General features: G+C 36.4%; 1 protein-coding gene across 1 annotated transcript in view; it reads right to left on the bottom strand.

The window, feature by feature from the left end:
• Positions 1-26,971, bottom strand: part of IPO7 (importin 7) — a 67,215-nt gene extending 40,244 nt beyond the window's left edge. The window contains 4 exon segments of the mRNA XM_028516019.2: positions 6,431-6,589; positions 7,043-7,196; positions 11,279-11,360; positions 26,734-26,971. Coding sequence (XP_028371820.1) covers positions 6,431-6,589; positions 7,043-7,196; positions 11,279-11,360; positions 26,734-26,817 — 479 coding nt within the window. The 5' untranslated portion in view covers positions 26,818-26,971.
• Positions 26,972-27,803: the final 832 nt, after the last annotated feature.

The following is a 27,803-nucleotide window of genomic DNA, read 5'->3' as shown; positions in this document are numbered from 1 at the left end:
TTTAAGATTTTATTTTATTTTTAGAGAGAGGGAAAGGGAAGGAGAGAGGGAGCAAAACATCAATGTGTGATTGCCTCTCACACGCCCCCTACTGGGGGTCGGGACTGCAACCCAGCCATGTGCCCTGACTGGGAATCAAACCAGTGACCCTTTGGTTTACAGTCCCACACTCACTCCACTGAGCTACACCAGCCAAGGCAAGAGGTCAACATTCTAAAAAGCAATAGCTTTTCTTTTTAGATTAGGTTATCTACAAGGCATTAAGTTGGTTTCTTTTTACCAGAATCCAGGTTACCTACTGGTAGATTTTCTGAATAGTAAAAATGTATGTAAGAATTGCATATTCTGCCCTGGCTGGACCACTGAACCACAACTGAAAGGTTGTGGTTTGTTTCCCAAGTCAGGGCACATGCCCAGGCTGCAGGTTCATCCCTGGGTCTGGTCCAGGCAAAAGCAATCCTGGGTCCATGCACCTATGAGAGGCAACCTCTCACACAGATGTTTCTCTCCCTTCCTCTCTCAAAAAAAAAGAGAAGAGAAAACAAGAGAAGAAGAAAAAAGAAAGAAAACAAACATGAAAATGGAAAAAAACAAAAAGTCCTTGGTGAGAATTTAAAAAAAGAGAACTGAATATCTGAGTACATTTTTAAAAAGCTCTATTATTTTTGCTATTGGGTGAAAATGAGAACCAAAGTCAATTGCCAAGAATAAAAAACACCAAGAGAAATGTTCACACAAATAATGACTGAGACTATTAAACAAAACTGACAGATTATTTTAAATATTTTAATGTACTGAGAAAATATACAAAAAACTCCCAACACACAAAAGCCCTGGACCAGATGGTTTCACAGGAGAATTCTACAAAGCGTTTAAGGAAGAGCTAACCCCTATCCTTCACAGGCTATTCCAAAAAATCCAAAAAGATGGGAGTCTCCCAAACTCTTTTTATGAGGCCAACATCATCTTAATTCCAAAACCAGATAAAGACACAACAAAGAAAGAAAACTTCAGGCCAACATCGCTGATGAACACTGACGCTAAAATCCTCCACAAAATACTGGCAAACCGCATCCAACAGTACATTAAAAAGATCATACACCATGACCAAGTGGGATTCATTCCAGGGATGCAAGGATGGTTCAATATTCGCAAATCAGTAAATGTAATACATCCCATAAACAAAAGCAAAGACAAAAACCACATGATCATATCAATTGATGCAGAAAAAGCATTTGATAAGGTACAGCACTCATTCATGATAAAAACACTTGGCAAAGTGGGAATAGAGGGAGCATTCCTCAACATAATAAAGGCCATATATGAGAGACCTACAGCCAACATCATACTCAATAGGCAAAAATTAAAATCTTTTCCACAAGATCAGGAACAAGACAAGGATGTCCACTTTCACCACTTCTATTCAATATAGTACTGGAAGTTTTAGCCACAGCGATCAGACAAGAAAAAGAAATAAAAGGCATCCAAATCGGAAAGGAGGAAACAAAACTGTCACTGTTTGCAGATGACATGATAGTATACATAGAAAATCCTAGACGCTACCAAAAAACTGCTTGACCTAATAAATGAATTTGGCAAAACAGCGGGATACAAAGTCAATATCCAGAAATCAAAGGCATTTCTGCACATCAACAATGAAACAGCAGAAGCAGAAATCAAGAAAAAAATCCCATTTGAAATAGCAAAAAGAAAAAACAAAATACCTAGGAATGAACCTAACCAAAGAGGTAAAAGACCTGTATTCGGAAAACTACATAACACTCAGGAAAGAAATCAAGGAAGACACAAACAAATGGAAACATATACCGTGTTCATGGATTGGAAGAATTAATATCGTCAAAATGTCCATACTACCAAAAGCAATTTACACATTCAATGCAATACCTATTAAAGTACCAATGGCTTATTTCACAGACATAGAACAAACACTTCAAAAATTTATATGGAACCATAAACGACCCGAATAGCTGCTGCAATTTTGAGAAAGAAGAGTAAAGCAGGAGGGATCATAATACCTGACACTAAACTATACTACAAAGCTACTGTAATCAAAACAGCCTGGTACTGGCATAAAAACAGGCGCATGGACCAATGGAACAAAACAGAGAGCCCAGAAATAAACCCACGTCTCTACGGTCAATTAATATTTGACAAAGGAAGCAGCAACATAAAATGGAATAAAAATAGCCATTTCAACAAATGGTGTTGGGAGAACTGGACAGCTACGTGCAAAAAAATGAAACTCGAGCACCAACTTATACCTTATACAAAAATAAATTCAAGGTGGATGAAAGACTTAAATATAAAACGTGACACCATTAAAGTCCTAGAAGAGACGTAGGTAGGAAAATCTCAGATATTTCACGCAGAAACCTTTTTTTTTTTAAAGATTTTTATTTATTTATTTTTAGAGAGGGAAGGGAGGGAGGGAGGGAGGGAGGGGGGAGGGAGAGGGAGAGGGAGAGGGAGAGGGAGAGGGAGAGAGAGAGAGAGAAACATCAATGTGCAGTTGCTGGGGGTTATGGACTGCAACCCAGGAATGTACCCTGGCTGGGAATCGAACCTAGGACACTTTGGTTCCCAGCCCGCGCTCAATCCACTGAGCTACGCCAGCCAGGGCTGCAGAAACCTTTTTACTGACATGTCTCCTAGAGCAAGGGACATAAAAGAAAGAATAAACAAATGGGGCCTCATCAAAATAAAAAGCTTTTGCACAGCTAAAGAAAACAGTATCAAAATAAAAAGAGAACCAACTGTATGGGAAAACATATTTGCCAATGATACCTCAGACAAGGGTTTAATATCCAAAATATATAAAGAACTTACACAACTCCACTCTAAGAAGACAAGCAACCCAATTAAAAAATGGGCAAAGGGCTTGAACATACAATTCTCCAAGGAGGACATACAAAAGATCCAAAGACACATGAAACAATGTTCAATACTGCTAGCTATCAGAGAGATGCAAATTAAAACCACAATGAGATACCACTTCACACCAGTCAGAATGGCCATCATAAACAAAGCAACAAACAAGTGTTGGAGAGGTTGTGGTGAAAAGGGGACCCTAGTGCACTGTTGGTGGGACTGCAGACTGGTACAACCACTATGGAAAGCAGTATGGAACTTCCTCAGAAAACTAAAAATGGATCTGCCTTTTGACCCTGCAATTCCACTGCTGGGACTCTATCCTAAGAATCCTGAAACACCAGTCCAAAAGAACCTATGCACCCCAATGTTCATAGCAGCACAATTTACAATAGCTAGGTGCTGGAAGCAACCTAGATGCCCAACAGTAAATGAATGGATCAAAAAACTATGGTACATTTACACAATGGAATTCTATGCAGCAGAAAGAAAGAAGGAGCTCCTACCCTTTGCAACAGCATGGATGGAGCTGGAAAGCATTATGTTATGCTAAGCGAAACAAGCCAGGCCGTGAAAGACAAATACCATATGATCTCACCTTTAACAGGAACCTAAACAACAAAACAAAGAAACAAGCAAAATATAACCAAAGACACTGAAATGGGGGACAGGCTGACAGTGACCAGAGAGGAGAGAAGAGGGAATTTCAGGGGAGAATGGGAAGGGTTTACAGGAACAAATTTAAAGGACACATGGACAAAAACTAGGGGGAGGGTGCTAATGGGAGGGAAGTGGGGAGGGTTGGGTGGGTGGGCTGGAATGGGAGTAAAAGGGAGAAAACTGTACTTGAACAATGATTAAAATTTAAAAAATGTAAAAAAACCAAAACAACAAAAAAGAAAATATACCTAGCACATACATTTTAAAAGGTTATTCGTATATTTGAGTTGATAAAACATTATAAAACAAAGCCATGTGCACTCTCCAATCTGATTATACAAACTATAATAATTATTGACAATATTCCCTTTTAACAATAAAGGTGAGAACTATATTATGTACCTCTCTCCATTTATTCAACCCAAGTGATCACCCACACCAAGAGTTTGAATACCAACTTAAGCTAGACATTCTCTCCCACTTCCCCCTCTACATTGAGTAGAGGACTAGAAGTTGGGTGGTACTAGTTGCTAATCTAAGATAATTGGTATAAAAGTAATTTACGGTAGGAAACAAATTACTATTCCATAAGACTAAGTTCCTGAACTTGTGAAATTGTGTCATCAGTAAAAGCCCCACTACAAGGCTACAGTGTGTCAATCTGGTGAGCCATATTGATAGGAAATTCTTAAATACTAGACCATAACTTTCTGTTAAAAAAAAAAAAAGAAAAAAAACTTCAATAGTTCACCAGTATCTAAAAGATCACATCCAAATTTCCTGTGACATTCAAAATCCTCTTTAGCATAGTCCCAGTCTGAAAGTCCAAAATTACCCCCAAACCCTCAACAGAAATTATCCATACTATAGTAGTGTCCTCAGTACCCACTAAAGACAAAGTCTCATTTCCACCTCTGTACCTTTCTTTTTGTTCACACTACTCCATTCATTTGGTGTGACTTGCCTTCCTCTTCAAGTGCTCCTGCTGTGCTCCTTCAACTGACAAGTATTTCCTGAGGATCTATGCTCCTGAAGGCCACCACAACTTCCAATTTCTCCAATTTTCTTAGAACTGCTTCAGTCCACACAGATCCCTTGTGAATACCTTGTGCTCCACAATAAAACAATGGCTGAAAATGAACTGGAATTCCAATATTGTAGCAGCCTCCTGTGTCTCCCATTTAAAAAATCCCTTTCAAACTCTCTCCTGCTAAGATTATAGGACAGAAGAGACTTGGACCTCTCCTCAATGACAATACAGCTTATTATTGTTATTCTCTCTCATTTTAGTCACTCACTTACCAGAACTACAACAACTGGCACTCTGACAGGGGTTGGAGCAACAGCTGGAACATTCCTTAGCAGGAAGATGGGTAGCTGGTGGGAACACAAGAAAACACCAGTACCAATGCTGTAAATGGTATATTTCTCTCCTGCTCAGAACAAATGCAGCAGTTCATCAGCAACTTTGAGATGGGATCCAAAAATGGTATCAGAGGCTAACTACAAGCACCATAATTACAAGGATCACAATGGCATCTGTGTGGCTGTTAGGACTGGGAATAAAGCCACCATCATGGTGTAAATGTTCCTCAACATTTCCTCATAATTTTCTAACGTCAAAACTTTCATGTGCCTATCAATTTCATTACTTTCACCACACACACAAGAGAAAAACCCCTTTGATATTTGACTTATTCCTTTTAGCACTATATATCTCAGCTTCCAAGGGTATATATTTTTCTTATCCCTAAACCCAGATCTAAGATGATTTCTTGGTTTAAAATAATCTCTTACTCATACTAATATGAACTATAATTTGCTGAAATATGCAAACACTGAAACAGGTGACTATGAATCCCTTAAAACACAATGATTAAAAATGGTCATGAAATTCCAACATATTTTTCTTAAAAAAAAATTAGAGATAGGTTCTTGTAAGCTATCAAGATCCCAAATTAAGATAAAAACTCACAGAAAGCCAAAAGCAATAAAGAGCTCTAATGCTCAGTGTACTATGATTCCCTCCACATTTAAAAAACAAAACCAAAAACCAAACGACTTCTGAGTCGTTCCCATATTGAGAAGTTAGAGATAACTGATTTTTTTAATAGGGAAACATGATTTTTCTAATAAGAAAAAAAGGACACAGATAGTTTATTAGTTGAATCAACAGAAGAGACTGCAGAATTAAAATAAGAATGCTATTTCAAAAAGAGAACACAATTAAAGTCTAATTTTAATATATTAGTTGGCCAAAAAGTCCACGTTTTTTTTTTCCCCATAAAAGACACATTTTTCACTTTCACCAATAACTTCACTAATTTGGGTATTCTGAGTTATGTTGGCTATCTCCTGCATGGTATAACGTTTATTGTTCTCAATTAATGTCTCGATTAGATTGCTATCAACTTCAATTGATCTACCTAACAGTAGAGCATCATCCAGCGACAATTCTCCAGCATAAAACTTCACAAACCACTCTTAACATGTTCAATCAGTCACAGCACCTTCTCCACACACTACACAAAGGTTTTGGTATTTGTTTTTACCTTTCTTGAAATAATAAAGCATAATATGCTGAAAGTGTTGCTTATTTTCTTCCATCTTCTACATTTAAACAGCTACACAAAAATTCACCAATTTTGATAAGATTTTTTCTAAATGCACGCTGTCACAAAACAATCTATCAAAATTGTTTCGAATGAAGTTAAAGACAAATAAGCGCTACTAGAGCCATCTTATGGAAAAAAATCAAATGAACTTTTTGGCCAAACCAATATACACCAAAAGTAATTTTAGATGTTCAATCAAATTTGCTTACATTTTCCAAACTTTTCCCATTTCTCAAAATGCTATAGGAACTGAAAGAGACACTTACTCATAATTTTTCACAAGCTGATAAAGGCAAAGAAGAATTCCTAGCCAACATGCACTGTTATCAGACTGAAGATAAAAGCCAATTTTGTCCACAATGGCAGTCCAGCGGCTTGGGTAATCATGTTTAATGATATGATGAATACATGTAGTAAGCTGTACCCTGAAAGTCAAAAATAAGCAATAAGGAGGAAGAAATGCTACCTAGGTGAGATTTTGCTAACTTAAAAACAAACAAACCCCCAAAAGGCCACTTTAGACAAAAATAAGTTACTGAGCAAAACTCTATGTCCCTACTATTTCAAAGAACAAAAGACTGTAATATAAATTATATGACAACATTCTGTAGTTTTCTTTATCCTCTTTCATCTGAACACACTGTATTTCACAAGTTTTACATGAAGTTTAAAAGTTTTTGGTTTTATAAATACATAATTTAATTACAGTACAAAAATTAAACAGCAACAACAAAAAAACGGTTACAGCATTTAAGTTTTCTGTCATAAAAATGACAGGTTTGTATGTTCTGAAGAGACCCTCCTTCATGCCCTCCCCAAACCCCCACAAATTATATACCTATAAAATGAACAAGTTTAAAAAATATATATGTAAATACCTGATGAGCTCAGGAGAATGGATAATGGCCTCTACAATATTTTCTCGAATACAATGTCGATCTTCTTCTGGAATAGTATAAGGGGATATATCCCGTGGTGCTGTCTCTCGATCTGGCCAATACTGCGTTACCATATTTTTCAAATAGATAACACCTGAAATATAAGTTAATTTCAAAAAAGAGTATTTACTATGAAAGCACTGAGAAAATCCCTTATTAAATGTCTGCACCTCCATTTCTTTCAGAGTAATTGTTGTAATGTGATCCTTAAAAAAATAAAATAAAATATGCATTTTAGTATTATAAAAATTGATAATCAAACACGAATTTAATACTTACATACAGAAGTCACCCAGAGATTTTTATTAAACAGACACTAAGATAACTTTGCAAATAAACACACTACACATTAAACTGTATAGACCTTTTACATCACATTTATTCATAACACTTTTTACCCTCTTTTCTGTAGGAAAGTTAGTTTTAACAATTTTTCCAAAAGGTATTATTTATTTATTTTTAGGGAGGGGAGGGGAAGGAGGAAGAGAGGGAAAGAATCATCAATGTGTGGTTGCCTCTCACACGCCCCCTACTGTGGACTTGGCCTGTAACACAAGCACATGCCCTAGACTGGGAATGGAACAGTGACCCTTCAATTTGCAGGGCGGCACTCAATCCACTGAACCACACTAGCCAGGGCTTAACAAATAAATTTTTCTAAATAAAGCCTCTAAAGACAAAACCAGCTATACACACCAATAGATTCTACAGTTAAAATCACTGTTACATAGTAAATGTTTGTGCTCACCCCCACCCCCCAAAATTCAGATTGCAATCCTAATCCCCAATGTGATGTTATTACAGCCTTTGGTACATTATTAGGACTCTATCCTCATGAATGAGATTAAAGCCTTTATAATAGAGACCCCAGAGAGCTTGCTCTCCCTCTTTCACTGTCTCAGGTTCTGTGAACCAGAAAGTGAGTCCTCATCAGACACCAAATCTGTCAATGCCTTAACCTTGGACTTCTCAGTCTGCAGCACTGTGAGAAATAAATTTGTTGTTTATAAATCACCCAGCCTATGGTCTTCTGTTACAGCAGGCCAACTAAAATACAAAGGTTATTTTTATCATAGAAAAAGTAGAGTATATCAAGATTCTCAGTTGCCAAATCTAAGCATTTCAATCACACCACAATTACACTGCTTCAAATTCATGTTATTTCATGGAAGAATCTGCTATGTTCAAAATTACAGATTATTTTCTGTCAGCTATCACAATGCTATAATGTACACTGCTAGTTAACTCAAACTAAACTAGATTGCTAACAATGCTTTTTATACAGTCCTCTCCTCCCAAATGAAGAGGGAGAGAGAGGGATGAACAGGGAGGGGGAACCTCAATCACTAATGTACAGGAAAGGGAAATTATTCAAAATTAATTAATTCCTAAATTCTGCAAACACTGGCTCTTCTCTGATTAATGATTAACTCTTACGTAGAGTCTGGCACCTATTTAAATAAGGGTAACAAATACAACTCTATAATTTGTATATTCTACTTTGATTTATCTTGGGAATTAAAATACCCCACCTCATAATATTTTTTAAAAGATTAAGACTATACATTAAAATACCCTTCAACAAATGTTACTTAGTGTTGTCAAACAACACTAAGTAATATTTCAGATTGATACTACTAGAATTTTGATTCTTTAGCTCCAAAACAGAACGAAGATCAAATTAAGACCTGACACAGCCTCTAAGTATTTCCTTCTCTTGTAATGCACATAGGAATGGGATAAATATACTTATTTGTAAAATGTTGATTTGGTATTTTAAAAGTTGTTTGGTCCCACAAGCAAGAACTGTACTGCATCGATCTCAAGATACTCCATCCAGAATGAACTCTACTACAAACACAGAATCTTTCAAACTCTAGCAGGTGATACACTACAAAGTACCATTCAAATATTGCAAGGATGTAACTTCTAAATGATTATATTTTTTAAATGTTTGACAGTCCCATAGTTTGGTTGCTTCTGGTTCTGTAAAACTAAGAAAATATTTCCTAGTACAATTTAATTTTACTCTACAGATACCCTGGACTACCAGAAAGACACATAGATGAACAAGTGGGTCAAAGAGCAAATTAGGCCTGAAACACTGCCCATAGACAAAAATGACAAAACTGAAGCTGTTCTACTTAGGGAAGATTACGAGAAGTCAGGGTTCTTTGGAAAATATAATAATCCTAGGAAAAATAGGAGACAGCAAGAAAAGAGAAGAGAAAATATGAGATGGATGGACTCCATAAAAGAAGCCATAGGCACAATTCTACATGAGCTGAGCAGGGCTGTTGAGGACAAGATATTATGGACACCACTCATACATAGGGTATCAAGGACTCAGAACCACGTAACACACAAAATACACATAATCAAGTCTCTAAAATTTGTTAAGGTCCCTCCAAAATGCCAAACACTGAAAATCTTAGTAAAAATAGGCAAAGGTTCTTTTTTTTAATCGTTTAAAGATTTTACTTATTTATTTTTAGAAAGAAGGGAAGGACAGGAGAAAGAGAGAGAGAAAAACATCAATGTGTGGTTGCCTCTCGCACATCCTCTACTGGGGACTTGGCCTGAACCCAGGCATGTGCCCTGACTGGGAACTGAACCGGCAACCCTTCAGGTTCACAGGCCAACACTCACTTGACGAAGCCACACCAGCCAGGGCTCAAAATCAAAGATTCTTATCTTAAAAATAACCAAATAGGAAAATATCAACTTCATTAGTAAAAAAAAGGAACAGTTAAAATGATCAATGCAATCTTTTTCTATTTGAGAAATTTATAACAAGATTTACTGTTGGCTAGAGTCCAGTTAAGTTACTATATTTTATAGTTCAAAAAATGTTCCATTATTGTGCAACTTATATGCCAATTTAAAAAAACCATAACAATTACATTATATTCATTCATTTATTTATTGAGTACCCTTAGTGTGTCAGGCAATATTTTAGGCCCTGGGGATACAATTGTTAATAAAACAGACCTGAGATTAAATTCTAACAATTAAGAAATAGGTCACTGCATATAGTACATTATGGTAAATTACTTAGCCATTAAAATTTAATTTTCGCCATGACCGGTGTGACTCAACTGGGCATCATCCTGCAAAGTGAAGGACTAGTTTGACTCCTGGTCAGGGTACATGCCTGGGTTCTAGGTTCTGTCCCCAGTTGCGGCGACTATGAGAAGTAGCCAATTGATGTTTCTCTCCCTCTCTTCCTTCACCTCTCTCTAAAAATAAGTAAAATCTTTAAAATATATATATATATATACACATATATATAACGTTTAAGACTAACCCTGTGTAAAATAAAGGCAAATGCTCACTATACACTAAAGAAAGCAGAGAAAGTTATTTGTTAAACAAAATTGGTATAAAAGAACAAAAGAGCAAGAAATAGCATCAGAATGTTTTTTCTAGAATGATGACATTATTGATACTTTATAGTTCTTGTGAAATTTATATATCTGCAAAGAAATTAGGTAATAAAACATAAAGATGTGAAGTGCATTACTTTGTAGACTAACATAATATCAGAAGTAGTGTGCCATATTTCCACAGGCTTTGATACTGAGGGAATTGCTCAACACCTCACTAAAATCTGAACTAAGAAATAGCACTTTTTAAACTGTTGAAATAAACAATAAATACAAATGGCTGTTAAGGAACAATTGCATATACAAAGAGTCTTTAAAATTTTTTTTTATCCTATCCTGAGAACATGTTTTCATTGCCTTTAGAGAGAGAAAGAGAGAAGGGAGAGAGAGAAAAAAAAACATCAATGCAAGAGAGAAGCATCAACTGGTTGCCTCCTGCATGATGCATCCAGAGGGGGGAGAGTAAGCACTCAGACTGGGAATTGAACCCACAGCCCTTCCACTAAGGGACGATGCTCCAACCGGGCTATACCTCAAGGGCTAAACAATCTTTTAATAAACCCCATCAGTTTTCTCTTTCGAGTTTCTCTTTTAATTCAATGAAATACTACATTCCTTTAAACTCTGCCACCAAATATCAAGATACCTGCTATTTGCAGTAAACACATGAGGGCAAACTGATTTCCAGGAAGAAAATCATTGGAGGGCCACCCCAAGATACTTCTGCTATTCAGAATCTTTTAAACAATAATATTTACATACATTCAAGAAAATAATTCAGGAAACTTGCCTGCTTGTCTCACAGGTAAATCCAGTTGTTCCGACATAGTAATCTGAAGCAGTGTCGAAACAAAATTCAGAGACTTGTGTGCCTATAAACAAAAACATACATTTTAAATTTCAGCAAGTATATTCTCAGTACTTTATTCCACTGCTTGGCTGACACTAAAGCCTCTAAGTTGGTCCCAGCCTTATTTCCTGTCCCTCACCTACAATAACTCAAAAAAATTTAACATCCTAACTCCTACAACATTTTGGATGTTTGCATTTGCCTGCACTCTGCTGCACTTTCTGTTTACCCCAATTAGTATTCTTAACCTACACCAGTGGCAGCAGATCAAAAACAATATTCTCTGTGATACTTGTTTTTCCAATTCAGTAATCATTTCTCCATAGAAACATTAAATAGCTAGAAACAAACTAAATCAGTAAAAATTAACCTGGGGGTTTGCTTCAAAGGTGCTAATAATGTTTTATTTCTTAATATGGCCGTGTTAGATAAGTATGCTCAGTTTGTAAAAACTAATCAATTGTACCCTATGGCCACTTTTCTGTATGGATGTTTTATTTCAATAAAAAAATTAAAAATCAGTAACTTTGAACATTCAATAAAAGTAGGATATAAACTATATAATGATAATTTAATAAATACATTGATAAGCATAGGCAGTGCAACATACACAGAAAAATAAAACACACCAAAAATGTTGTGTTATCTCTGGAGTGGTGGGATTACAGAGGAGTAATTCTTTTTTTTTTTTTTTTAATATTTTATTGTTGCTCCACGGAGTAATTCTTTATATACTTTCTATTTTCCAAAATTTATACTCTGAACCTGGGTCACTTTCATTAACACTACAAAAGGAACTTAATGATTCCTAAATTTGTCATATTTGCTTCTAACATTTTCATTTTTAAACATTTTATTTATTTATTTTTAGAGAGAGAAGGGAGGGAGAAAGAGCGGGAGAGAAACATTAATGCCACAAGATTGGTTACCTCATGCATTCGACCCAAGAAGAGTGAACCTGCAACTCAGGCATGTACCTTGACCAGGAATCAAACCTGCAACCTTTTGCTTTTCAGAAGGATGCCTAACCAACTGAGCCACACCTGTCATAACTGCTTCTAACATTTTTTAAGAGAACTGAACCTTCAAGTTAAATTCCCTTCTTATATGTTTTCTCAGTATCACTCCTCCCCCAATTTAACCACCACCTGTTATGTCATCTCCTCCTTCCAGCCCATGTTTTGGTCTTTTTCTGCACACATTTACATGAACAGTGGCTTTTCTTTTCAGTTTCCTCTTTACAGCCTCCCCCTTCCCGCAAACACTGTTTAAACATTCTCCAAAACAAAAATTTCCGTTTGGATATAAAACATTTCTTCCACATTAGACACTAGAGTGACACTTTATTCATTCAGTCACTCCTAAAATTATTCATGTAGGTGTTCTTGGTGCAAAACACCATGCCAGTAGCTGCAAATACAGGGCTGAACAAAACAAATGAGGCTGCATGACCTTGTGGAAACTTAATAGTTTAATGAAGGAAACAAGGTAAACAGCTAATTGCAATAAAGTATAATGAAGAAGTAAAGGATACAGTGGAAGAACCAAAAGAATCTCCTAAAATTTAATATAATCTAGAATACCCCTAAAAGGAGAATCTCTTAAATTTAAGACCTGAACAGGAGTAATTAAGTGGATGAAGGGGAGATATTTGCCCTTTCCAGTGCTCTAAATAGATCTGAACAGTTAACCACACTGTTAGTTTCCTGAAACACCATTCCATCTACACAATTCATACCTCACTTTTCCTGGTCCTTTCTCAGGCTCCTTTGCTGGTTTCTCATCCTGTTTTATCTATAAATGCTAGATAGAACCTGATGCCAGGACTCAACTCATAGGGTGTCTTTTCCATTCCCCAGCTGATTTTATCCAACCCGTCTTTAAACAAAAAGTCAAATATATTCCAAATCATTCTAACAGATCTATTTAACATCTCTACCTTCATTACCCCAAACTCCTCACTTATGTTCAATGCATCTTTCTCCCTAAAAGCTGTAGCTCTATTTCCTTGCACCACTTTATCACTATCCTCACAATTATTCATGGCTGAAACCATGTTATTTTTAATACTTTCCTCTTCAATACAAGCCCTGTCAATTTTATACCCAAAATGTTTATATAATTAATATATCCACTTTCTCTATTCCCATCAACACTAGCTTAGTCCAGGCTTTACATCTGCCTTTGCTAGCAATTAGACTTTACATGCCATGAGAGTAGGGACTATACTGTTTGTACACCCAGTTCCTCATATGATGCTTGGCATTTAAGATATTCAACAAAATGGAAAAGACAGTCAACAAATTTATTAAGTGAGTAAGTGAATGAATCAACAACAACAAGAAATGTCTTGGAAGCAGTTATGATCACCCAGGACATTACAGAGTGAAAAGGGGTATTTATACTTAAGGAATAGACAGATTAGCCCACAGAGGACACTACTATCCATACTATGACTATGGCACTTTTTTTAAAAAAATTGACTTTAGAGAAACACTGATTTGTTGTTCTACTTATTTATGCATTCACTGATTGACTCTTGCATGTGCCCTGACCAGGAACGGAATCTGCAACACTGGTGTTTGGGACAACACTCTAACAAACTGAGCTACCTGGCCAGGGAGACTATAGCACTTTTAGGCACATTACACATTATAGAATATATCTTATCTCCCACACCAAATTACAAACTCCTAGAATGGACTGCTGGAAGCAGGTAGTCTTGGTTGTATATACAGGGTGGGGCAAACATAGGTTTACAGTTGTGAGTCTGCAAAACAGAGTTTATTCTTGTTATTAATTTTAGTATTATTTGCCATTATGAACTGTAAACCTACATTTGCCCCACCCTATATAGGTGATGCTAATTTCTACATTTTTAACTCTTGAGAAAGTTGATTCAGCACATCTAAGTCTTAATTACAAAATTAGTATAACAAAATCTACTTCACAGGATGGCTGTAAGGAATAAATAACATGGAAAACATTTTAGCAAATATCAAGACGTAATAAATGTTTCTATAATCATACATAGTAGAATCTCATCATTTTCAGAGAGTATGTACTAAAACCAATAGGGCATAAACTAAATACTGCCAAATTAATCTTTGGTTCCTTAAGTCACCCATAAAGTACAGCATATGTGGTTTTGTATATAAGAGAGGAATCCCCCCAAAACAGAATTATCCTCTGGCAGGCGGGAATTCTGTAATACAGGCTCCCCCGCCCCAGATGAGTGTTCTAGGAACCCATCTTTATCAATGAACCAGCTGGCATTTTTTGTGAGAGGCTGCATTTGGCTTCAGCGAATTTTTTGAAGACTCTTGCAATGCATTTGGCCATTTCATAAAGGGTAATTTAAAAGCGCACCTGTCCACACCAAGCACACCTGCCCACATCACACTGAGTGTTCAGCAGTTTTTGACCAAAAAACTGGCATGACCCCCATGCCCCACCCTCAATATGTACCAGCGACTGTTTCCCCAGATGCAAAAAAGTCCTCAAAGGGCAACATTTTGCCAATGTGGGGAGGGGGGCAGCAGAAGCACTGAAAGGCATCAAAATCAACGAGTTAAAAAACTATTTTCAACAGGGGAAAAAACATGGATAGGTGTATTGCATGCAATGGAGAGCATTTTGAAGGTGACTGAAGTTTAAACACATTAAGACTAAATACACAATATTTTATAAATAAATTCTGGTTGTTTGGGGTCCCCCCCCCTTGCACACTTTCTTAAGATCATAATACTGCAGTGTCTTTTTTCTTTGAGTTGAAAAAGACTGCTTTCTATGACTGGAACCACAAATGAAATCCTTGGTTTATGTTTAGGAGTCATGTTAAAACAACCACAACCACCATTTTTTATGACTGGATAGCTGCATGTGACTTAAAAGTGAACATATGCCACTCACTGTATCTTCCTACAATATAAGTACTCCATAAATGTAAGATTAACAAAGAACCTTTACCAATTTCTAACTTCTTAAGGTTTAAATACAAAAAGTTATACTGTGCCCCGGCTAGTGTGGCTCAGTTGGTTGGAGTGCTGTCCTGTACACCAAAAGGTTGTGGGTTTGACCCCTGGTCAGGGAACATACCTAGGTTTGGATTTGACCCCGGGTCAGGGCACATATGGAAGGCAACCAATTGATGTTTTTTCTCTCATAATGATGCTTCTCTCTCTCAAATCAATAAACATTTTTAAATTTTTAAAAAAAATAACACTGTTAAGAGTAACTGAAGGAAACCAAGTTATCTGTTTTGATCATCTCAGTGGGGAAAACCCAACCATGACACCAAAAGCTCAAAGCCATAAGAGTTTTAGTATCAAGTGGACTTTTATATGCTTCCCATCAGTATAAACAATATAAAAAAGAAAACGTCTGCAACATCTGAGGAAGAGTTAATCACTCAAAAAAAAAAAAAAAAAAAAAAGAAAATTGCAAATATGTACAACTAAATTACAAAAGAGTACAAGTGGACAGGATAGTCCTACCTCAAAACAATATATGCGCTACATCAAAGTGCTGATGAGGATGTGGGGGAAAAAAAATAGAACTTATACAGGGGTGGTAGATGTATAACATGGTACAACCATAAGGGAAAACTGGCAGTTTCTAACACGTACCTACTTTATAACCAAGCAATTTCACCCTTATATATCCAAGAGAAATAAAGTGTTTATGCTCACAATAATAACTGTCCAACGACAAGTGAATTTATTAACAAACTCTGGTATAATTCATACAATGAAATATATAATACCTTAAAAAATAAAACCAACCTACAGAATCAAGCAATAAATACAGATCTCAAAAACATGTTGAGAAAGAAGCCAGACTACCTGGGTATGTACCATGTGACTCCATTTTAGGTGAATGAAGTTCAAGGATAGGCAAATCTAATCTATAGTTAACAAAAGTCATAATAATGCTAACCTAAAGGAGGAAAGGTATTGAGAAGGGTCTCAAGGGAAAGTTGGTTGTAGGCTAATGGAAATGTTACTTATACCTTGATGTGGATAGTGGTCATCTCGTAAAAGTAGTTAGCTCATATTTACTGAGCTATACATATTTTTCAGCTTTCTATTACATGTAAATCATCCCTCGATTTAAAAAAAAACAGGAATACTTTCGCCTGGACATTCATGGCATTATTCATAATAGCCCAAAAGTGGAAACAACCCACATGTTCAACTGATGGATAAGCAAAATGTGGCATACCCTTACCTACGGTGGAATATTATTCAGTAATAAAAATGAAGTGTTGACACATGCTACAACATGCACGAACCTTAAAACCATTATGCTATATGAAAGAAGACAGTCACAAAAAACACCGTATGAGTTCACTTATGTGAAATGTCCAGAATAGGCAATTCTGTATTAGACAGAAAATAGCCTAGGTGAGGGGGTATTGGGGAAGATAGGAAATGACAGCAAATATATATGGGGGTCTTCTCTCTTTTTAAACTGATTTTTAGACAGAGGAAGGGAGAGGGAAGAGAGGGGGAAGGGAGAGAGAGAGAGAAAAGGAGGGAGGGGAGGAGGGAGGGACACCAATTTGTTCTACTTACTTCTGTATTCATTGGTTGATTCTTGTGTGTGTGCCCTGATCCTGGATGAACACTGCAGCCTTGGCATACTCAGGATGATGCTTTAACCAACTGAGCTACCTGGCCAGGGAGGGGAGTCTCTTTTGGGGGTGATGAAAATACTCTAAAGTTTGTGGTGATGACTTGTAACTCTGAAATAATCCAAAAGTGCAACTTCGGTGTTACTCTCAGACAACTGAGCTAGACAGACTAAAGTTTAAGAACAAAAGTATACTTCCATCAATGAGACTAGCACAAGGAAACAAACTCAACCTGGGACATATATCTACTTGTGTCATACAAATCTCCATCCTGGTGAAATCCCTAATGTAGGAAACCTTGTGTTCACCCAAATAAGATAACAAATGGATTTAAAGTAACACTAAATATCAAACACCAGATTCTCAAGAAAATTGAGACAGAAAGTAGATTACCAATTGGGGCTGGGACAGAGGATTAACTATAAACTGGAAGGAGTAATTACTGGGTTCATGAAAATGTTCCAAAACTGGACTGTGGTGATGGTTGTACCACTAGATAAATCTACTAAAATCACTGATTTTCACTTAAAACAAGTGAATTTTACGCAATCTTAAATTAGACCTTAATAAAATGTAAAAATAGGGAAAAAAAGACCATTATAAAACACAGATCAAGTAAAAACATATATTAAATGTTCAAATTAGGACTAACCATTCTTCTACTCATTGGCTGATCAACAAATTTTTGGAATTCTTGGGTACACCAAACTATCACATATTTAAAAGAATCTCTACCACATATTAACTATTATTATATTTATTAACACATATTAAACAATCTTTATAGTTTTATGGTAATTTAAAAATAAACAAGTAAAAATATCACTAGCATCAATCTTTAATGCAAAAAACCCTTTAAAACTTGAGTAATTATAGTATCATTCCCAACAGTTTGGCAAACACTGATATAGTCCTCAGAGGATGCTACAATAAATATTTAATGAGTCAAAGTATGAATGTAACTTCTGAATACTGGCACTAATTACAGGACCCAGAACTATAGCAACAAATGGATCAGGTCATTATGCATCATTAAATAGAGCTAAAACCACCAATACTCAAGTTAAGGGCTGCTAAGCATAACACAAAAAACTTTCTAGACAATTTCTTACCTTGTCTTTATTTGTCATCAACCCAGATAATCCAATAATTACCTTCAACACATCTAATTAAAATTCTCAAGGGCCCCAACTCCATCTCCATCTCTTTTAACTCCACTCCACTTACTAGTACTTACAACATGCCAGACACTACAGAGATAAAACATGACTATAAAGACAGGTTGGGAAATAAATTCTAATTGGACTACCAGGTAAAATTTTGAGTTAGACCCTAAAGGACTTAAACCCACAGAAAGGAGGAGGATTCTTAAAAGTAAAAGAAGGTACGGGTTGTGCTAAAGAAATTATTAGGAGAATGAAGAGAATAGTGAAAGACAAATGAATAGGCAAATTGTGACCACATCAACATCTCTAGCAAATGTGAACTTTTTTTGGAAAGTTTTTACATGGTAATATCTGTGCTATAGGAAGATAAGGCCTTAAAGCAGTATAAAGAATGTAATTCTAGGATACATGTCTATAAAACATTACAGGTAGGAATCTATTATTACAATGTAGGTAATAATAGACCTGTAAAAGTTATACTCCATAGGCAGCTTCCCTTATTCCACCAAATAAAGTCTAACTTTACAAAAGAAAAAATACATGAAAAACAAAATCTATCCCCATAAACACTCCCCTGACCCTACAACCCCTTTAACCTATAATCTTTTCCTCACTCCCTTGCTAGCATTTCCACTCAGGTAACCCTGTAACCTGAAATTGCTTTCTCCAAGTTTACCAATATTTTAAAAGCTTCCCCCCCCAAAAGTCATTTTATTTTAACCTCCCCTCACTTACAAATGTCAACAACCCTTTTTCTCCTTAATAGCTTTTTACTTAATACCAAAATGATTCATGTTTACTGGTAGAAAATTTACAAAATGTATTTAAGGAAAAAGGAAATTACCATATTTTGCTGTGTATAATGCACTCCTGTGAATAGTACACACCAACATTTTTGGCCTAAACTTTTAGGAAAAAAATATTTTGTTTAATTAGTTAATGCAATTATTTATTTATTTATATTTAGATACTTGTCTTTTATATTATAAACAAATTTCAGCATTTATTTTTTTTAACATATTATTGGTACAAGAAATTTTACAAAACAAAATAATTACAAAACACAAGAGCAGACACAAGGTATTTCAGGTACTACTCATGCATAATGCACACCCTTATTTTTCCCTCAAAAATTTAGGCAAAAAAGTGCTTATTATACATGGCAAAATAGAGTAAAATGCCCACAACCAACCTTCTTACTTTAAATTCCTTTCATTGGCTTTCTTCTATTTTCATGCACAATTCTCCAGTCTCCCTTTTCCTACATTTCTCAAAGTCTCTAAAATGGGAATGGCCCAAAGTGTAGCCCTTCAGTCGTCTACCACACACCTCTGGATTATACTCACTCTCAATTCGCCTTCAGGAAAAAAATTACTTTTCCACTGATGCTTTTGTCTTCAATTTCAATTCCACATTCCTAATTGCCAGCTAGACATTTTCTCCTGGATGATTACCAGCACATCAAACCAGACTTAAAAACTTAAGTCATATTTTCTCCCATATCAGTTTCCTGTCCAGGTCCACATATTCCAAGAGTAAGAAACCTCTTACACTTGAAGACATTACTGCACTTAAAGAGGTTACTTTTTATTTCTCTCCACTGGAAAGCAATTAGTTAGCTACTATACTTCCTTCAATTTGCTACTATACTTGAACACCATTAACAAGGAAGAGAGGCTTAAGGGCACTGTAACATCAGTTTACATAAAATGAATACAACCAGATAATTTCAAGAGTCCAGGAATTTCTAACCTTGCCTCTTTACTAAATTTGATAAAGGTAAACACTTCATTTCACCCACGTGCAATATGAGGTATAGTGAGGTTAGGTCATCATAGTGATAGAATTAAGCAATGAGGCTGTTCACTGTGTCCTCTTGCCTTTCATTAAATATGAGTAATACCTAAATGCTCTCCAACTATGGAGTGTTATAAAACTTTTAAATTATAATTTAGTTAGATCAACAGAAAATCCCACTTTAAATCAAACTCATCATTAATGTGCCACTGAAAGGAACAAATAAATAAAATGATACGTATACATCTAATCATCTGAAAAACAAATGTTTTCTTACAAATATTAATATAGTGCTATCTTTCTTTAGGATCTTTAACATGCTATGTCACTGAATAACCTTCTGTCTAACAGCCAAAGTATCCAGGGACTTTTCCTCTCCCCAATTCAAAACCAAATCTACTTAGCTATATATATTTTTTAAAATTCTCAACCAAGGATATTTTTTTGTTATTGATTTTAGAGAGAGGAAAAAAAAAATCTATGTGAGAGAAAAATACTGATTGTGCCTCCTGCACACACCCCAGCCAGGGATCCAACCACAACCTAGGTATGTGCCCTGACTGGGAATGAACCCCCAACCTTTTGATGTATAGGAACAACACTTCAACCAACCGAGTGACCCAGCCAGGGCAAAACTCATTACATTTTTGGTAGGGCAGCAATATTCTTAATTAAGGAATGTTATCTGCTCAGACTATATACTGTCTACATATAGTCTCATAAATATTTTGCTAATCTCTAGACATGACAAGCTGTCCTATAAACATGCTGTCATTTTGCACTTTTCCAGACCTAAGATTTCCATTAATTAAACACTATGTAAGTCCTTTAACAAAACTAAATTAACCATTTATAAGTAAAATATATAATTTATAGTAGTAATACTAACCTCTGTGAAGATCCCTTAAGTGACTCTGGGTAGTTTATGAACATAAATAAAATACCAATAAACTACTGAAAGCTAAGTCCACTTATTTGTTCACATAAAAAATGTGAGAAAGCAGCATTTCTGCCCCCATAACCATTTTTAGCACATTAGGCTTAGGAACTGTGGGTTTAAAAGGCTCCTAGGTAAGCCTCCTAATTCCACATAGGGCATTTTTCCTGGCTCCAAGTATAAAAAAAGGAATATTGATGCTGAGATCATATTTGCCTTAACCAAAGTCAAATTTAAGAGTTTCCTGAACTAAAACTTACTGTTAGCTCTATTATAAACCTGGCCACAGGTAGTATGAGGGCTGTGTTGACTATGGAGCTCCAGAAAGGCAGAAATCATGCATTTCTTTTTATCTATAACTTTAGCTCAGTGCTTAGTAGAAAGATATTTCTATACATGAACCAGACTGGAAATTGTCATTCAGAATAAAATACTTCAAAAAAAAAAAAAAGTTCCCTAACATTACATTTAAAACTTCAGTTCCAATGCGAGCTACATGACAACCAGGACTTTGTCTCATATACAGTATTGGATCCCCAGAATCACAAATAGTATTGAATACATGATAGGCACTCAAATATTTTTTAAACAAAAACATTATTTGTTGAGTATCTATTCTCAGCTAATACTCCATGGCTTGAAAATATATATATATTGATCTAGCCATTGCTGCTGTGGGTCAGTGGACTGAGTGCCAGCCTGAGAACAGAAAGGTTGCCAGTTCGATTCCCAGTCAGGGAACATGCCTGGGTTGCCAGCCAGGTCCCCAGTACGGGACACACCAGAGGCAACTACACGATGGTGTTTCTCTCCCTCTCTTTCTCCCTCCCTTCCTCTCTCTCTAAGAATAAAAAATAACAATAAATAAAATCTTTAAAAAATAAAATAAAATAAAATAAAATAAAATAAAATAAAATAAAGTAAAATAAATATATATTGATCCAAAGATTTAATTCCAACTGGAAATAATTTTTTTTAAAAAAATCAATGACCTTTTAGAGTAGAAGGGACAACAATCACCTAGGTCAAATAAAATTAAAATAAAATGTAAGGAAGAATATACAAGATTAGGTGTTTAAAAAAAAGGATGTGTTTGAAGTTTACACATTACCACAGGAGGTCCGAGTGGGAAAAGAGCATTTAAGATGGGATTCATGAGATTTATGGACAAGAAAAATTTTAGTTTTAGAGCTTAAAAGGAGAGGTGAGCAGCATGAATAAAGGTCTGTATATAGAAAGGCTTTTACTTAAGAACACTAGCAGGTAAAGCAGGAAGAGATCAGAGACTGTTGTCTATTAAAATAATATGCCAAAATTCAGAGATGTTTTACAATATCTATCTCATAAATGAAGAAACAAGTATTTCTGAGTATATGTGTGTATGTGTACATAAAGGAAAGGAGAGCCTTTGTATCCTCCAGAGCACATAGTCTCAGGAACATAATAAACAATGCTGAATGAATGAATATGGAATGTCACATTTTAAATTAACCTAAATAAAACAAAATTTTAAAAACTGCACTTCTAGATATACAGAAATCAATTAATCTCATAGAATTTAAATGACAAGTAACAGATCCCTGCAACAAAAATCTACTTTACAGATTCAAAGATGGGTACTCTTAACATTTTTGACTATTATTAAAGTTCTTATTTCTTTTGCATTTAGCTAATATTATTGAGAGCCTATAATGCGCCAGGCACTGTGCTTATAATTGTGCCAATTTTCATGTTACAGTAATACTATCTACTTAATGATTTCAGTGTCCAAAAAATATGTACTTGTGTTGTTTTGTCATTAGTGCTGATCATTTTTCTGATCATGTTCCACTGAGATGTACAACTACTTAGTTAATAGAGTAAGACAGGAAATAAAATGTATAGCATGTTGGATTGGCTAATCAACTGGCAGTTCAAATAGTCTGAAGAACTTAGTAGGTGCCAACACTTTCTGAAATTTTTTACATGCCATCCATCTCATTCAATCCACATAACACAATGACATACATACTATAACTACTTTCATTTTATACACGGGGGAAAAATACTTAGAGGTTAAGTAACTTTCCTAAGATCCCCCAGCTAGCAACAATTCTTCAGTTTAGGGTTTTTTTTTTTCAAAGTAAAGTGGTTTTCAATTTTACTTCCAATAATACTTTTACTTTTTAATGGTCTTCTCTAGTCTTTGATGTAAGTTTGTTAAAATTAGAATAGTGGTTCAAAAAAATTTCATAACACACTACAGAGTAAGTCAGTGGGGAATACTAAGTATCTTGAAAATATCTGTCAAAAAAAGTCCTTACTGTGGCCTTTAACAGTCTAATGACTTTCTTTATTTTATCTATATGTAATATAAAAATATATATGTAAGTACCTCAAATCCTTGAGGTAGGGGTGGTATAACATAATAAAGTCTATGTTGTTATCTATTATATCAAGAAGTCAGTAAAGCCAGTCACTGACAAATCAAGAATTGCAGTAATAAAAGACAAAAATTCCTTACCTCCCGAAACTCCAAAAGTATATGGGGAGAATAAGTAGAATATCTATGATAAATCAGTGTGTCAGAGAAAAACAAACAGGTGAAGGGAGATAAGGAGTGTGAAGTCTGGGAACTCATTAGTGACAAGGAGACAGTTGAATGGTAATAAAGAGAAGTGAAAGAACAAGTCTAGGAGATAAATGAGTAATAGAGGCTCCAAGCAGATGGAATAGTGAAGTGCAATCACTTCAAGGCAGGGGCACTATTTTAAAAAACCTATTTGCACTATAATACTCTGAAAACATTTATAATTTTATAGTTAGCCAAAGAGATTCATTCAAATGTCATTTTTTCTTTTAACTAAATGAATCAAAATATAGTTTTAGTTGAGACCTTATAGAATGATTGGTTCATCCTATCTTAGCCAAGCAAGAAGAGCCTGCCAGAAATCAAATATAACTTCCTCATTCTCACTAGTCAAGGCTTCTTCAAGATTTATCTGGGATCCATCTCCTAAATTGAGTTAAGCAGAAGTATTCAAATGGAATCACTTCATTAAAAGGAAGATTAGGGCCCTGGCTGGGTCGTTCAGTGGGTAGAGTATTTCCCCCATTCACCAAGGTTGTGGATTCCATCCCCTGTCAGGGCACATACAAGAATGAACCAATGGCCCTGGCTGTTGTGGTGCAGTGGATTGAGTACCAGCCTGTGAACCAAAGGGTCCCAGGTTGGATTCCCAGTCATGGCACATGCCTGGGTTGTGGTCCAGGGGGGTATGCAAGAGGCAACCACACATTGATTATTTCTCTCCCTCCCTTCCCCTCTGTCTAAAAATAAATAAATAAAATCTTAAAAAAAAAAATGAACTGATGAATGCATACATATGTAGAACAACAACAATCAATGTTTCTATCTCTTTCTAAAATCAATTAATAAAATTTTTAAATAAAATTGAAGATCAGCCCTGGCTGGCGTAGCTCAGTGGATTGAGCGCGGGCTGCGAACCAGGCATCGCAGGTTCGATTCCCAGTCAGGGCACATGCCTAGGTTGCAGGCCATGGCCCCCAGCAACTGCACATTGATGTTTCTTTTTCTCTCTCTCTCTCCTCCATCCCTCCCTCTCTCTCCCCTCTCTAAAAATAAATAAAATCTTTAAAAAAAACAAACACTGAAGATCAAAGACAAGAATAGAGTCTAGAGAAGTTATCTTAGAAAATTACTAAAAAATAACAGGTGTAATAACTGAAAGAAATTTACAAAATATAAATAGCTAACAATCACAGAAACACAGGCCAGACACCAAATTTCCTTTGACAGGATAAGCAGAGTTTGCTGTTCCACAGTATTCCAAAACTCTAACATCAGCTTAGCACTTAAGTAAAAAATGCTTCGAATAGTATTTTGATTATTTATCTTCCAAAACCACTGTGAAATATTTATCCCAGGTCTCTTTTACAAGATGTTAGTGCACAGAACTAGACATTCAATACCTACTTGAGAAGTATATTTCAAAATTGCAGGAAATATTATTTATCCAACTTTTCTTTTTAAGATTTTATTTATTTATTTTTAGAGAGGGGGGAAGAAGGGAGAAAGAGAGGGAAAGAAACATCAATGGGTGGTTGCCTCTAACATGCCCCCTACTGGGGACCTGGCTTACAACCCAGGCATGTATCCTGAACCGGAACGAACTGACCACCTTTTGGTTAACAGGCCGGCACTCAATCCACTGAACCACACCAGCCAGGGCTATTTATACAATTTTTCTACAAGGGAAGCAACTCCTTCTTTTAAATAATAATTTTAAAAATAATAACTATATGCAAGTATGTTTAGTTAAAATAATGTGTTATTAGAGCAAGGCCATGGCAGAAATAACTATGACTAAACTTTTAGAATGTGTAGGCTTACATCTGCATTAATATTTCACAAACAAAATAATGTTCATTTTAACCTATCACAAAACAAATCAAAACAAAGTGACCCGTAACTCCATAGTTTAGTAATGGTTCAAACTGGGAATTTGTTTCAACTCATTATTCTCCTAAGGCAACTGTGAGCCTTCATACTTTCGGTATGATCTAATGGTAGTTTCACTTACATGTAAAATAGACTTAATTTTTTAAAAAATAATTTTACACTTAACTTGTCTTAACTGTGGGTGATATTCTTAAAATATAAGTTCCTTAGAGGCAGGGATATCTAAAACTCCATTGTATATGAAGATGTTCAATTAGGAATACTTCTGCTGCTTCTATTAAGTGAAGGTTTTCGTGTTTATTTTTCTTCTTCTGTTAAGTCAATGTCTTTCAGTGATTTATTTACCAACTAAGAAGGGTAAAAATAATTCAACTTCTTTACAAAGGGACTTCTTTTACTCAGTTAAATTTACACTGAACCTCACTAAAGCTGGCAAATCGGTAACACCAAAAGACAATTAGGTGGCATACGAAGTTACAGACGTCTTTTTAAGAAGCTTTTAAAATACTAAAATATAAAAAATGAAGAATGAAATTAAAGATAGTACAATAAAATATCCACATAACAAGTCTGTTTTCCAAGGAATGGTCCCCCAAAATATATGGGGAAAAAAAAGAAACCCCCTCGGCGAGTTGACAGGAAGTTTGGCACGTTTCAAGGCACTCTCCCTGTGGCCTAATTTTATGAATGGGAAAAACTCTGCATCAAAAGGTTAAGCGACTTGCCCAAGGTCAGTCAGGGAATTAGCGTCCCAGGTGTACCTAGAAGGGTGCACTTCACCTCACTCCAATACTTTGTCCTGCTCCCCTGCGCCTGAGGTAGAGTGAGTGACACTCCCGCACGATCCTCAATTTGACAAAGAGGCGGGTGAAAGCTTTCCCTGGCAGGTCAGCCGGAGGAGAGAAAGTTGTACAGGTCACGGATCAGCCCAATGAAGTGGCAAGCTGACAAGCGCAGCTCCCAAAGGTACAGCCCCGCTTTCCCAGAGCCCCTCCAAACCCTGCGCTAGCAAGACTGCCCCCGGAAATGTCGGGGAAAACCTCCCATTGAGTTTCGCCCCCTCCTGGGCGCGAGGAGCAAGCGGGCAATGAGCCAGAGGACGGACGGCCACCCGACCAGCCATGTGTCCAGCCCGTCACTCCCGCCTCGCTTCAGCCGGTTCCTCGTGTCTCGACCGCAGCCAGAGGCCCAGCTCAAGATCCGACGCAAAGGCTGTCTGGGCCGCCGTCACCACCACGGTAGCACCCTGAGGCACCCTGGCGTGGCACTCGCGGTCAGGTCCCCGCCCCACCTCTCCAGTTGGGTCCCTCAGCGACGCCGTCCCGGTGTCCAGCCAGGCCCAGAGGGCTCGGCCTGCCACAGTGCGCCCGCCCGCCGCTGCCAGCCCGGCGTTCTTACTTCATTGAGCTGGCGCTCCGCGGCCTCACGCAGGGCTGGGTCCATGGTGCCCCGAAGGGCCTCGATAATGGTGTTGGGGTCCATCGCAGCGCGGACTCGCTAAAACCCAAGGCTCGGGTGCTTCTGAGCCAGAAACAGCGCCGCTCACTGCGCACATGGACTCGCCGCGCTCCGCAGCGGCAACCGGCGCGAAAGGAAAGGGAGCGCCAAAGGCCCGGATAGAACCTCTTCCCCCTCAGCGTGGAGGCGGGAGATGCTCTGGAAACTTCCTGTCGGCGCGCCGCGGAGCACCTTGGGATGTGTAGTCTGCACTTGCAAGCTGTCGCTCATACAAAGTCTTGCTATTCAAAAACGAAAAAAGGCTGCACACATAGAAAGTTAAAGCAATCAGTTAAAAATATTTCACATAATAATATATTTATGGTGACTATAAGGTGAATCTGATGCGGTCTATTGTTAGCAGCTGTGTATTGAAGGAAAAGCTTTTCAAAAGCAATTTGAGATGGTGTTTCTATATGCTATAAATATGTTTTTAATCTTTGACCCAAGTAATCCCACTTGGGACTATCCTGAGGAAAAAACACGAAAGATTACATGAGTTTTATGTGCGAAAGGTATTTATCACATTATCGGTACATATTTATTATAATCACCAAATACTAAAATTATGGCTTTTTATTGAATATCCAAACATTGGCAGAAACTTTATGTAAATCACATCTAAATGCAGAATAAAAGCATAATCCCTATAAAAACCCACGTTCTCTAAAACAGTTCATGGAACAATTTCAGAAAGGTTAAATAACTTTCCCAAGGTCACTTAAATAGTAAGAACTTCACCTAGGATGTTTCTGTTTTCAAAGTTTTCATTCCACTGAATTACTCTGACTCTCAAGAGAAATGTCAAACAATATAGGAATGGTGAGGCAAATTACATGATCAAGTCAATTAAATATTTCACAGTATATAGTATGTCAACATAATTATACATTTATTATTAATATATAATGTGTGTTGTTTTTAATATACAAATATTTTATATTATTTTAATATAAAATCACAAATATTAA

The sequence above is a fragment of the Phyllostomus discolor genome, chromosome 6 (assembly GCF_004126475.2).
Source record: "Phyllostomus discolor isolate MPI-MPIP mPhyDis1 chromosome 6, mPhyDis1.pri.v3, whole genome shotgun sequence".
In the NCBI taxonomy this organism is placed as follows: domain Eukaryota; kingdom Metazoa; phylum Chordata; class Mammalia; order Chiroptera; family Phyllostomidae; genus Phyllostomus; species Phyllostomus discolor.
This window is presented reverse-complemented; position numbering and strand designations above follow the sequence as displayed.